The sequence below is a fragment of the Mauremys reevesii genome, linkage group 25 (genome assembly GCF_016161935.1).
Source record: "Mauremys reevesii isolate NIE-2019 linkage group 25, ASM1616193v1, whole genome shotgun sequence".
Taxonomy (NCBI): Eukaryota; Metazoa; Chordata; order Testudines; family Geoemydidae; genus Mauremys; species Mauremys reevesii.
The window spans coordinates 3181044-3193453 of NC_052647.1; the positions used below are offsets into that span (position 1 = coordinate 3181044).

General features: G+C 62.3%; 1 protein-coding gene across 3 annotated transcripts in view; it reads left to right on the forward strand.

Annotated features, from left to right (window-relative positions):
- The window catches only part of CAMSAP3 (calmodulin regulated spectrin associated protein family member 3), a 37964-nt gene extending 25684 nt beyond the window's left edge, over nt 1-12280 (forward strand). For 2 of the 3 annotated variants that reach the window (XM_039514027.1, XM_039514025.1), the window contains 10 exons: nt 383-434; nt 1925-2001; nt 3404-3479; nt 3911-5762; nt 7739-7875; nt 8212-8438; nt 8668-8764; nt 9141-9259; nt 10502-10620; nt 10783-12280. In XM_039514027.1, coding sequence (XP_039369961.1) covers nt 383-434; nt 1925-2001; nt 3404-3479; nt 3911-5762; nt 7739-7875; nt 8212-8438; nt 8668-8764; nt 9141-9259; nt 10502-10620; nt 10783-11085 — 3059 coding nt within the window. In that variant the 3' untranslated portion in view covers nt 11086-12280. Of the gene's footprint in view, nt 1-382; nt 435-1924; nt 2002-3403; nt 3480-3910; nt 5763-7738; nt 7876-8211; nt 8439-8667; nt 8765-9140; nt 9260-9769; nt 10311-10501; nt 10621-10782 lie in introns of those variants that run through there. The other variant, XM_039514026.1, reaches the window with a different exon arrangement.
- Nucleotides 12281-12410: the final 130 nt, after the last annotated feature.

Genomic DNA, 12410 nt, shown 5'->3' on the forward strand with positions numbered 1-12410 from the left:
CCTGCCTGAAAGGGGCAGATATCTCCTGCCTGGGGTCCAGCATAGGATGACATGCTGATTGACTGCTCCTGGAAGGTGTGGTGGGTTCATTGCATCCCCCAGCCACGGACGACTCCCCCCTTCTAGCCACCTTGCCCCGGCTGTGGCTGCTGCTCCCTGCCCAAGGTCGGGGCAGGGGAGGAGTGGGAGTGGAGCATGCTGGGAGCTGGCTCAGCCCAGCCCCAGAACAAAGGCCCTGTGTTGGCGAAGCCCTTTGAAGGACCTTGGCTGCTGTTCAGGTTGGGGTTGTGGGGCTGGCAGCCTGGCCTGGGCGGATGCTGGCCGTGCCCGTCCCCCAGGAGTGGCTGGGGGCAGAGACTCATGCTCCCTGCCTGCCTTCCAGATCCTCCTGCAATGAGCGACTCCCTGACGCCCAGCAGTGGGAACAGCAACAGGTGAGTCTTGGCACCCCTGCAGCCTGCCATGGTGGGCAGGTCTTGCTGTGGTACCTAGGAGCTGGTGAGTGAGGGGCCAGGGGGCGCTCTCCCCTGGCAGTCAGTGCTGGCCCCAGTGCGGCACTAGGGGGCATTGCAGGGGGCGCTCTCCCCTAGCAGTCAGTCAGTGCTGGCCCCAGTGTGGCACTAGGGGGCATTGCAGGGGGCGCTCTCCCCTGGCAGTCAGTGCTGGCCCCGGTGCGGCGCTAGGGGGCATTGCAGGGGGCGCTCTCACCAGGTCACTCCAGTCTGACTGGACTGGTAGCACTGGGTCATTCCCTCCTGCTGAGCTCTTGATGACTCTTCTATAAAGCTGGTGGGTCTCGGGGGTATTGTGGAGCCTGACCTCTCTTCATCCCCTTGGAGCTCGGGAGGTTCCTCTGTGCTGTGCTGGGGGGTGGAGTCTCTGCAGCACCTACCTGCTGGGATTCTGTTTTCCAGGCCCTGGCTGGGCTCGTACTGATGCCATGACTCGCCTGGCAGCTTAAATAGCGCCTGGGCAGGATCAGCTCTGACCCACTAGGTGGACCCCTGCAGCCATTGGTTTGTCCCCGCTCTGGTCCCCGCTGCTGCTGAGCGAGGGTCCCCAGCTAGGAGCTCCAGAGCCCCCCTAGGGGAAAAATGAGGGACCTCCAAGGCCCACCCAGCTTGATCTGGCCCTGAACCCCTTGAGTTGGCATCCAGGCCCCTGCACTGCCCCTGGGCACATAGGGGCAGCGAGTGTATCGTGATTGGGGAGGAGGAAAGTGGGGAGGGATTGATTGCGGGGGGGGAATTTCCTCCCCCTCCCCCTTCAGGAAGAGAAACGTTCAGTGAGGATGTGAGACTGGGCTGCCCCTCCCCCAAAAGAGAACACCCTCTTCTTCCCCCACAACAATTGGATTTTTTTTTTTTAAGTTTAAGTGAGTTTTTGTGTTTTCCTCAACCTGGGTCTCTGCAGAACAGGATATTGGCTCAAAACAGCGGTGGGAGTTCCTGGCAGAGCCCTCTCAGAGCTGGGGCTAGAACCCAGGAGTCCAGGCTCCCCGTCGCTGCTCTAACCACTAGCCCCCACTCCATTCCAGGGGCTGGGGATAGGACCCAGGAGTCATGGCTCTCCCTGCCATCCTGACCAGAGCTTCATTTAGTTAACTTCCTGCCAGGAAGCAAGGGCAGAACTTGAATGAAATGAGTTTGTAAAATCCAATCTGAGCCTGACTGGCTTCTGCCCCAAATCACTGCCCCTGCCATGCTGCGAACCAGGCAGAGCTCCCCCTGGTGGAGCCCTGAGTGTGACCACATCCCCAGCAGTGGGGTACACCCAAAGCCAGGAGCCTGCTGCTGGGCTGGCATAGGGTGCCTATGGGTTGCTGCTCAGATGTCTCCTCTGGGGCCAGGTGGTGCTGAGCTGGCACCTGTGGGCTCAGGTGTGATCTAATGTGCTCCAGCCTCATGTGCGGTTTCTCTTGCAGTGGTTCCCCAGTGTTCAGCTTCCTACACCCGCTCCTGCCAGGCGGGCAGCCGCAGTCCCCGCTCAGAGGCTCGCTAGGTGAGATGCTGTGCCCTCCATGGGGGATGGGGTCATCAGGGCCTAGGGCACCACGATTTGGGGGTGCCAAAAAGCGGTGCCCCCCAATTATTTTTTACACTACAGTGGAGTCACATCTTACATGGGGGTTTAGCTTCTAAGGTCAGCGTGTAAGAGGAAAATCAGATACAGTGAAAATTACCATAAAGTACAGTATACACTAGAACAGGGGTCCTCAACCTATGGCACGCGTGCCAAAGGTGGCATGCAAGCCCCCCCCCCTTTTTTTTTTTTTAATGGCAGGCTGTGGGTCCCGGCTGCTGCTGAGCCCACTGCCAGCCTGGGGTTCCGTTCACTCAGCCGGCAGCGGGCTGAGTGGGCCGGCGGCCGGGACCCCAGACTGGCAGCTCCGCTCAGCCTCCTGCCTGCCTGGGTGACCGGTCTGAGCTTCTGACTGTTCACCCAGGGTTCAGTCCGCCGGCCTGGGGTTCCGCTCACCGGAACCTGCAGCCTGCCATTTAAACACAATCTGCTCGTGTGCCGTAGGTTGAGGACCCCTGTTCTAGTGGATACTGTGTGTGCTGTACTTTATGGTAACGTTCACTATACGTGATTTTCCTCTTACGCGCTGACCTTAGAACCTAACCTCCGCATAAGATGTGACTCCACTGTCTTCATTTTTGAAAGTTTGTAATAAGTGATGCTCTGGGGGGCGCAAGGTGGAAGTTTCGTCTAGGGTGCAAAATATCCTTGCACTGGCCCTGGGGGTCGGGGAAGGCTCCAGCTATTGCTGGGGCTGTGTGGGGTTCAGGCCTGGTCTGACCTTAGCTGGGAGTACACTCCCCTGACCAATGCCTGACGTCTGCGAGGGTCCCCAGCTAGGAGCTCCAGAGCCCCCCTAGGGGAAAAATGAGGGACCTCCAAGGCCCACCCAGCTTGATCTGGCCCTGAACCTCTTGAGTTGGCATCCAGGCCCCTGCACTGCCCCTGGGTACATAGGGGCATAGAGAGGGGCATTGTAATGCCCCCAGCCCAGGTCCCTATACACCCGGTCCCTGCCGCAAACCATCCTGGAGGGGGCTGGGGACAGCTCTGGCTTATTCTAGGGGGGACATGGGGTGGATCTGTGGGGTTTCTGGGGTGGGGGGATGGATGGTTCTGGGCTGCCTAGGGTGGGGGCTGGGGTGGATGGATCTGAGTCATCCTGGAGGGCTGGCAGGCTGGGGTCCCAAGATGTTGGGGTGAGCCATTCTGTGAGGTCCCTAGATGGTTTTGGGTTGGGGGCTGTGGGCCATCTGAGAGGGCAGGGTTCCAAGGGTTGGGGTGCTCTGGGCTGTCGCAGCAGGGGGCTGGTGTGAGGTCCCAGGGGCTTGGGGGCTCCAGGCTGTCTAGGGGGTTGTGTGACCGTAGCTCTGTGCCCCAGGTTCCATGCACCACTCTACCTCAATGTCCCATGTGGAGGGCGGATTTGGCAAATCCTGGAGCAAGAAACAGCTGAGGTGAGGCAGGAAGGGGCTGAGTGGGTGGGGAGCATCTCAGGTATGGGGGCTGGGCCAGGAGCTGCTGGGGGCTGGGCCCTAACCCTCTCTCCACAGCCTTTCTCTCCTCCCCCCCCCCCCCCCCCCCCCCCACACTTTCTATGCAAGGGGTAGGGGTGGGAATGGGGATATGGGAGGCAGGGCCTTCCCACAGCTCAGCCTATCCCACCTCCAGCACTGTGCAGGGGCCTGGCGGGGGCTGTCCCTTTCTGTGGGCATGGCTTGTCTCTCCATAGCCAGCCCCTGGCCCCCTGCTGTCCTCGCAGTCATCTGTGCTCTGTGCGGGGCCTGGTCCGACTCTGGGGTGGGCATGGTTGGGTAGGGTGGGGCCCATCCCTTTCTGGGGGCAGGGCCTGTCTCTGGCCAGCCCCTCACTCCTCCTTTCCCTGCAGCCATCCGCTGTCGCAGGCCGTGTCATTTAGCATCCCCTTTGGGCTGGACAGTGACGTGGACATCGTGATGGGGAACCCCGTGGGCATGCTGCGTTCCATCAGCTCAGACAGCTTGGCACCAGTGACCGCCCGCTTGGCCCGCTCCCCTGGTCCCCTCCCTGAGGATGCTGCCCAGCGGCTGGCCAAGGACGAGGCCCCCAATGGGCTGGTGGCACCGCACCGGACAGTGCACAAGGTGGCGCTGTCTGCCAAGGGGGTTGTGGAGCGTGAGGGCCCCCCTGTGGAGAATGGGCTGGCGGACGGGTACCCCGACCTGCCCACCATTGAGGAGGCCCTGCAGATCATCCACAGCAGTGAGCGCCTGCACCCTGAGGGCGCGGCCGATGGCTTCTACCTGCATTCGCCAGAGCCAACCAAGCCCACCCAGGCGCCAGAGCCCCCACCAGCACTGGCTGTCTACCGCTTCCACAGCGGGCCCCCCAACGGGCGTGCCGAGGCCCCCACCCCCCCTGGGGATGGCAGCTTGGACTCGGATGCTGAGGACCCTGCCCGCCTGCCTGGCACCAAGGACGACACCTCCTCGGGCCTGAGCTCGCTGAGCTCCCAGCCCGACAGCGCAGGCTCCTCGGGTGCTGGCATGCGCATGACCAGCTTCGCCGAGCGCAAGAAGAAGCTGGCGCCCCCCGAGGGCAAAGCCTTGCAGAAGAGCACTGGTGAGAGCTCGGAGGTGGGCGCTGTGCCCCCCGAGGACAGCCCTGGCTGCAGCCCTGCCCTGAGCTCCGAGATGAGCCAGCTGGGTGCCCGGCTGGAGGAGAAGCGGCGCGCCATTGAGGCGCAGAAGAAGCGCATTGAGGCCATCTTTGCCAAGCACCGCCAGCGTCTGGGCAAGAGCGCCTTCCTGCAGCTCAAACGCAGGGAGGGGAGAGAGGAGGAGGAGGAGGAGGAGGGGGAGGCCAAGCTGTCGCTGGAGGAGAGGCTGGCCCGGCTGGAGGCAGAGGAGGAGGGGGGCAGCCTGCAGGTGCAGGCTGAGGAGGAGGGGCCAGGCCAGGGCCGCCCAGAGAAGCAGGTGACGTTCTCGTCGGAGATCAAGGGGGCCCCACTGGATGAGAATCTGGGCGATTACAACCGGGCTGTGGCCAAGCTGAACACGGCGCTGAGCTCCCTGCAGCTGGACATGCACCGCCTGAGCCAGCAGCAGCAGCGCCTGCTCCAGGAGAAGAAGCCCAGCCAGGCCTGGGTCATCCCGGCCCCCAAGGGCCCCGCCCCACGGGCCAGCCGGGAATTTGTGCCACCCCGCGCTGTGGAGCTCTCGTCCTCTTCTCCCTCGCCTTCCCCCTCCCGTAAGCCCCCCGTCCCCGCCGCGCCCCGCTCGCCCCAGCCAGCCCCCAAGAAGGCTGCCCCCACGCCCCCCAAGAGTCCCAAGCATGCCCGGCCTGTGGAGCTGAAGCTGCCTCCCCTGACACGGGTGCTGACGCCCCCCCACAACGTGGACACCCTGCCCCACCTGCGCAAGTTCTCGCCCAGCCAGGTACCCATGCAGACCCGTTCCTCCATCCACTTCTCGGAGGAGGTAGCTGGGCCGGAGCAGCCGCTTGAGTCCCCTGAGCTGGAGACCCAGGGCAACCTGCGCCCTGTGGCCTCCGTGGTGCCACAGGGCGGGGTGGGCAGCGCTCGGGTGTCCGGGGACGGCACCAGTGATGTGTCCTCGCCGGGCGAGCGGCGGAGCAGCCTCATTGAGATCCCGCTGTCCAGCCTCCAGGCTGAGGAGGGTGACGGGGATGACTCGCTGGAGGAGTCACTGACCGAGGTGATGGACACAGAGCCACGAGCCGGCCTGGGATTCTTCTTCAAGGTGAGAGCCAGGCCACGTGGGACAGAGCCACACGTCCCCCTCCCACGGCCCATCACTGTGCTGCCTCCTGGAGCCACTCAGGACAGCACTGAGCCTGTCTCAGCCACAACCTGCCATCCTGGCACAGAAGCCCCTGGGTTGGGAGCGCTCCTCTCCGGGGAGAGGGGAGCAGGGAATGGGACACGGGGCCTTCCCCTCTAGGAGGCTGTCACAGAGCGTGGGGGGGAGTTAGGGTCCTGCATCCCCCTTTTCCTGCCATTCACCGTGACTCTCAGCCAGCCAGTAAAACCGAAGGTTTATTAGACGACAGGAAAACAGTCCCAAGCAGGGCTTGTAGGTACAACCAGGACCCCTCAGCCAGGTCCCTCTGTGGGGCAGGGATCTTAGACCCCAACCCTGGGGGGTTCCCTCCATTTTTCCAGCCAGCTTCAAACTGAAACTCCCCTACAGCCGTTTCCTTCCACTGTTTTTCCCGTCTTCCCCCCCCCCCCCCCGCCTTTGTTCAGGTTTCTGGGCAAAGGTGTTACCTGGCCACATCCCCCTCCCGGCTCGGGTTACAGGCCCAGGTATCGCCCCTTAAGTAAAGTCACCCCCTGCTCTCCCATCCCCCATGCAGACATTCCCAGGTCAGTCTGCCCTGCTCCCTACTGCTCTGATCTAGCCCCAGGGCAGGGGTCTGGCTGGCTCAGTGTCAGGAATGGCACATGGGGGGGCTTTCCCCTCTAGGGGTGCTGTCCCCAGCACCGGGAGACTTGCCGGTTCAGGCTCCTGTGGGGTTCCCTCCCCCTGGGCTCCCTTGGGTCACAGCCAGCTCCTTCCTGTAGGGAAATCCTGGGGCTAGTGTTTCTGGCTCCCTGCCTCCCCCAGGGTCTGCAGCAGGGGGCTGGCTGGGATGCAGTCCTGCCCCTCTGGTGCTGTGGCATTGACTGACTGGTGTCTTGGCAGGCTGCAGCTGGGCTGGGCTGGGGGTCGCTCCTGTCCCAGTGGGCCATGTGGGGGCAGTGCTATGGGATGTTATCTCAGCTGTATAGTTAACCCTTTGGATTCTGCCACAATGAGACTATTGCAGTGGTTCTCGAACTTTCGTACTGGTGACCCCTTTCACATAGCAAGCCTCTGAGTAAGACCCCCCCCCCCAAGTATAAATACTTTTAAAAATATATTTAACGCCATTATAAATGCTGGAGGCAAAGCGGGGTTTGGGGTGGAGGCTGACAGCTCATGACCCCCCCCATGTAATAACTTTATGACCCCCTGAGGAGTCCCAACCGCCTGGCTGAGAACCCCTGGACTATTGCCTAGAACTCATTGTGGAGGGATGGGGGTGTAGGGTCCATGGGACTTGGGCACCTCAGAATCTTTGTGGATCAGGGTCTAGCTATTGTCTTTTTTGCTTAACTCCCACCTGCTGGGACACTGCAGGGGGTTAACTGACCTGAAAGCAGCAAGGGGACCTGGGCCTCATGCTGCCGTCCAGCTCTCAGGAGCCATAGCTGTCGGGCTGCCTAGGAAATGACACATTCCCCTGGGGAACTCCTTGCCTCAGGATAGTGTCCAGGGCAGCTGGCTCTGAGGTTTAGATATTGGTCTGGGTAACACCACTGCTGTTACAGGCCTGGATGGTCAGTATTTGCCCCTGAGCAGGGTGGCTTCCTGCCCCTCCCTCTGAAGCAGCAGGGCCATGGGCTGGGATAGCTAGGCCCTGTCCTCAGCTGTGTGGCTTTCTGGGGCCCCTGGGGCTTATGCTGAGGCCAGTGGAGCTGGCAAGTGGGTGGGGGTGTTGGGATACCCAGGATGCACTACAGGCTTGTTCTGGCTTCATGGGGATGTGCCCACCCTCCCTGGAGCTGTGGCAGCCCCCCTTGTCCAGTGCTGCCCTCTGTGCCTGCTGTCCCAGGGGCTGCTGTGTGCCCACATACCATCACTGTTACCTGCAGACCCCGGCCTCCCTGCTCACTAGCTCTGTCCCCGCCCAGGATGACGAGAAGCCAGAGGACGAGATGGCCCAGAAACGGGCCAGCCTGCTGGAGCGCCAGCAGCGGCGCAACGAGGAGGCGCGGCAGCGGAAGCAGTGGCTGGAGGCTGAGAAGGAGCAGAAGGAGGAGGCAGCCAGGTGGGTGGGAGGTGGGGGTGGTCAAGGGGCAGTGTCAGGGAAGGAGCCCATGTCAGGTGGTGCTCAAGTGGATGGAGGCAGGTGCCAGGGTGACACTCGGGGGAAGTGCATGACTGAGCAGCATCAGGGTGGTGCCTGGGGGGGCGGGGGGGGGGCTGGGCCACCGGGGGGGGGATCCCCGGTCTACAGGCACCCAGGTGTGTGGGTGGGTGGGGGGCTGGTCTGAGCAGCACTGGGGTGGTGCCAGGTGGGGTGGTGCAGGGAGCCCTGCAGCAGGGCTGGCTGGGGGGCTTTGGGGCAGAGCCCAGCTCCTGATGGCCATACTCCCTGTGCCAGGCTGCAGGCAGAGGAGCGCCCACGGCCGGAGGAGGAAGCAAGCCCCCGGCGCGGTGACTTCACACGCCAGGAGTACCAGCGGCGCCACCAGCTGAAGCTCATGGAGGACCTGGACAAGGTGCTGCGGCAGAAGCCAACCACGGTGCGCGCCCTCAAGAAGGGGCGGCCCAAGACGGTGTTCTGTGACGACTCGGCCCTGGCCCGCAGCCCGGTCAAGGGGCTCCTCGGTACGGCTGGGGGGAGAGGGTGGTTCATGGACAGTGCGGGTAAGGGGAGGTGGGTTCATGGGGGGCCACCCCTTGCTCAGCTGTCCCATGCAGCCGAACCCCCTACTCCAGGACCTGGGCAGCCCAGGAGTTGAGTTTGACTTAACTTGGGCAGGGAGGCGTCTCTTTGGGGGGGCTGGGGGATGTTTTGGGCGCTGTGTGACCGAGCTCTCTGCACCCCCCCCCAAAGGATCCAGGCTCAGCAAGGTGTACTCCCAGTCGACCCTGTCCCTGTCCACTGTGGCCAATGAGCCTGGGAACTCGCTGACTGTCAAGAGACCCTCCAGGTGAGAGCACTGGGATGGGGTAGGGGGAGCTGGGCAAGTAACCCCCTGTGCTTCTCCATGCCCCCCCCCCTGGATTGGGGGGGGGCGGAGGGGAGAGAGAGAGAGTGTGTGTGTGTCCCCCATCAAGGGGAGAAAGCAGCATGGCTCCCATTAGCAGGGAAGGCCCCAGGCTGGGGGGCTGGCCTGAGGCCATCCCTGGAGTCCTTCCTCCTTTCTTGGGGGGGGGGGGGTGCGGGGGGTGAAGGTGGAGTCTCCTGGTGGAGTGATGGAGCTGGAAGGTTTGGGGTGTGGGGGTTACTCTCAGGGAGCTGGAGGATGAATCTGATTGACTGGCCCCTGCATTGGAACTCCTGCCCCATCTCTAACTGCCCCACAGAGCTGCCTCCCCCTCGGGCCTGATGTCCCCCAGCCGTCTGCTGGGCAGCCAGAGCCGTGAGCGGGACTGGGAGAATGCATCTACTGCCTCGTCGCCTGCCTCTGTGCCTGAGTACACAGGTGAGACCCTCCCACCCCCTCTGTCCTAGAGAACAGGGATGAGACACCCCCCTCCCCCTACTTCCCCTGCTGCCCTTCCTCCAGCCCAGAATACACAGGTGAGACCCACCACCACCGTCCTGCCCTCTCCCTCCTCTGTGCCTGAGTACATGGGTGAGACCCCCCACTTCTACTGCTCCTCCAGCCCCAAGTACATGGGTGAGATCTGCCACCTCCTCCCTTTGCCTTCCCCCACCACCCCATGTCCATCCAGAGTACAGGGGTAAGATCCCTGCCCATTGCCTCAATCCCCACCCCCACAGCCCTGCCTCCACCCTACTCCCCTCACTGCCTCCTCTCCAGCCTCCATCCCCAAGTAAATGGGTGAGACCCCTTCCCTCGCCTGCTTTGCCTCCACTGCTCCTACTTCCATCCTTCAGTACCCAGGGGCCAGGCCCCCAGCTGGGGAAGTCTCTGGGAGGAAGCCCTTTGCTGTGCCAGACCCCAACAGGTCTCTCTCTCTTCCTCCAGGACAGGCCACACGGCCTCCCCACCTCCTGAGAGTGAACCGCTGGGCTTCACCCCGTGAGCCCTGCCCAGCGAGTCCAGCTGAGCCAGACCCTGGTAGAGACCCGTCCACTCTGCAGGGCCCGACGCCCCTCGGCCCGGGTGACAGGGCCACTCACCCAGCGTTGTCAGAACAGTCGGGTTTCTTAGGCACCTGGACCCCAGCCCTGGGAAGTCCTTAGGCCAGCCCAGAGCAATGATGGGTAAAGCCCTGAGCCTGGCCAAGCCCCCACATTCAGACTCTCTCACCTCCTTGCTCAGCTCCCAGGTGGGAGCCAATTGCCCCCCCCCCCCCGTTTTTTTTTTGAGCTGGGGTCTGCTCAGTGGCTCAGTGCCACTCTGACCTCTGTCTCTTAGCCTGTCCTGAGAGCAAACAGTCCTCCCCCCTCCATGCAAAATACAGGGGAAACTGAGACACATAAGATTCATTAAAAGTTTCCACTTTGTCACAATGTCTGAGAGCCCCTGTTCCCACCCAGCCTCTCACCTGCCTCCACCTCCTGCTGCCTGCCTCAGCCCTGAGTACACAGCTGAAGACACTTCCAGCGGCCACCTCCATCCCCACAGACATTGATTAGAACTGCCTGGGCTGGTCTGTTGGCTGGCTGGGACCCAGTAGGAGGTCCCCTGGGGGCAGGGCCTGGTGGGGCAGTTCCTAGGTCGCTGGATCTAGCTCTAACCAACTCTCCCTGGCAGGGCCCAAGCTGTATAAAGAGCCAAGTGCCAAGTCCAACAAGCACATCATCCACAATGCGCTGTCCCACTGCTGCCTGGCCGGCCGCGTCAACGAGCCTCACAAGAACAAGATCCTGGAGGTGAGTGGGGAGGACCCCTTGCTCCTCCATCCCAGAGCAGGAGGTGACTGGGTACATCTTTTGGCTCAAGAGGTGGCCTGGCTGGGGGGTGAAGGGGGAGGGGGCCCTTGTGTTGTAGAGCTGAGGGCTTGCCTGGTCTCTAATCCCTTCCCTGCCCCCTAGGAGATGGAGAAGAGCAAGGCCCATCACTTCCTGATCCTGTTCCGAGATTCCAGCTGCCAGTTCCGGGCGCTCTACACGCCAGCAGGGGAGACGGAGGAGCTGACACGCTTGACAGGCTACGGTCCCCGCACCATCAGCCAGGCCATGATTGAGGGCATCTACAAGTACAACTCGGACCGCAAGCGCTTCACCCAGATCCCTGCCAAGACCATGTCCATGAACGTTGACGCCATCACCATCCAGGGCCACCTCTGGCAGACCAAGAAGCCAGGCACCCCCAAGAAGCCAGGCACCCCTAAGTAACCTTGCCTGGCCTCTGAGCTGAGCTAGGACCCCTGGGCCCCGGCTGTGCTCCCAGGCAGGGCCCAGCAAGGGGGGGGAAGGGCTTATCCTGGGAACTGCCAAATACACTAAAACTATGGGGTTGAAGGGCACAGAGGGGAAGAACTGACTTGGTATGGCCTGGCCCTGCCCCCACCCTATGCTGAGGGGAGGGGGCTACGTGCCCCTAGACTGGCTCCTCCGCTCTCTGGCCCCCCAACCATCTGAATGTCAGACTGCACCCCAGGGGCATGTCTCTCCCCCTCCCTCCATGAAGTGTGGATCAGGGCCTGGCCCCTGGGCTGTGTATATTATACATAACTATACAGAGATTGAGCTATTTAAATGATTTTGCAATGATTTGTATATAGTGAGTTGCATTTGATAAGCAGACTGGGATGAGCAGGGGGGAGGGGAGGGGGGGGGTGTCTCTTTCTTCATGTCTTGTCTATTTTGTATCTTCTGAGCTTCTGCCACAATTGAATGATGTTGAATTGTCCCCCTTGTAGGAAGGGTGCTGGGCACAGGACTGGGCACCATGGGCACAGTCTCAGGCCTGGGGGGGGAGGGGACCTGGCCTGAGCCCACCTGCAGCTGCCCCAGGGAGCAGGACTCCCAGTGCCCATGGCTTCCCCCTTCTCTCCCCTCCCAGCCCAGGTGGCTGCTGCCTGTGCCCCTGTCCCTGCCTTTCTAGGGGGCTGGCTGGAGCAGAGGGAAGGGCAGCTGGGCCTGGTCAGGTGACAGCTCCCAGCACTGATGCCTGGGCTGTTGGCCCCCAGGGCTGGGTGAGGGGGGCAGGGCCTGCTGGCTCCCTGTGGTGGGGGGATGGGGACCTGAGTAATGCTGTAATGAGCTGGCAGGGCCCTCACCCTGTCACTTAATAAAGTAACTTAAAGGAGCTTTTGTCTTTGCCTGGTTCCTCAACAGAAGAGCAGCAGCTGCCCAGGCCAGCAGCCTCCCCCTGCTGCCCCAGGGAGCTGGGCTCCAGTAGGGCTGGGGGTCAAGGAGCCTGGGCTCTAGCCCCAGCTTGGGCAAGGGTGAGGCAAGGGGGTCAGAGCAGGGGCCTTGGGATCGGGACTCCCAGGAGCAGCCTCTGGTTTCAGTTGGCTCCTACATGGAAAAAGTTTCCTTGTGGTTTTATGATGGAAAAACAAACTACTTCCCCACCCCTCCCATATGCTGCAGGCCAAGCCCTTGCTGGTGCTCAGAGCCTGGGCCAAGGGCTGCTTGTGGAAAGTGCTTGTGCGTGCGTGTGTGTGTGTGGGGGGGGGGGGGGGTGGTTCTCCTGGGCTGCAGTGACTCTACAC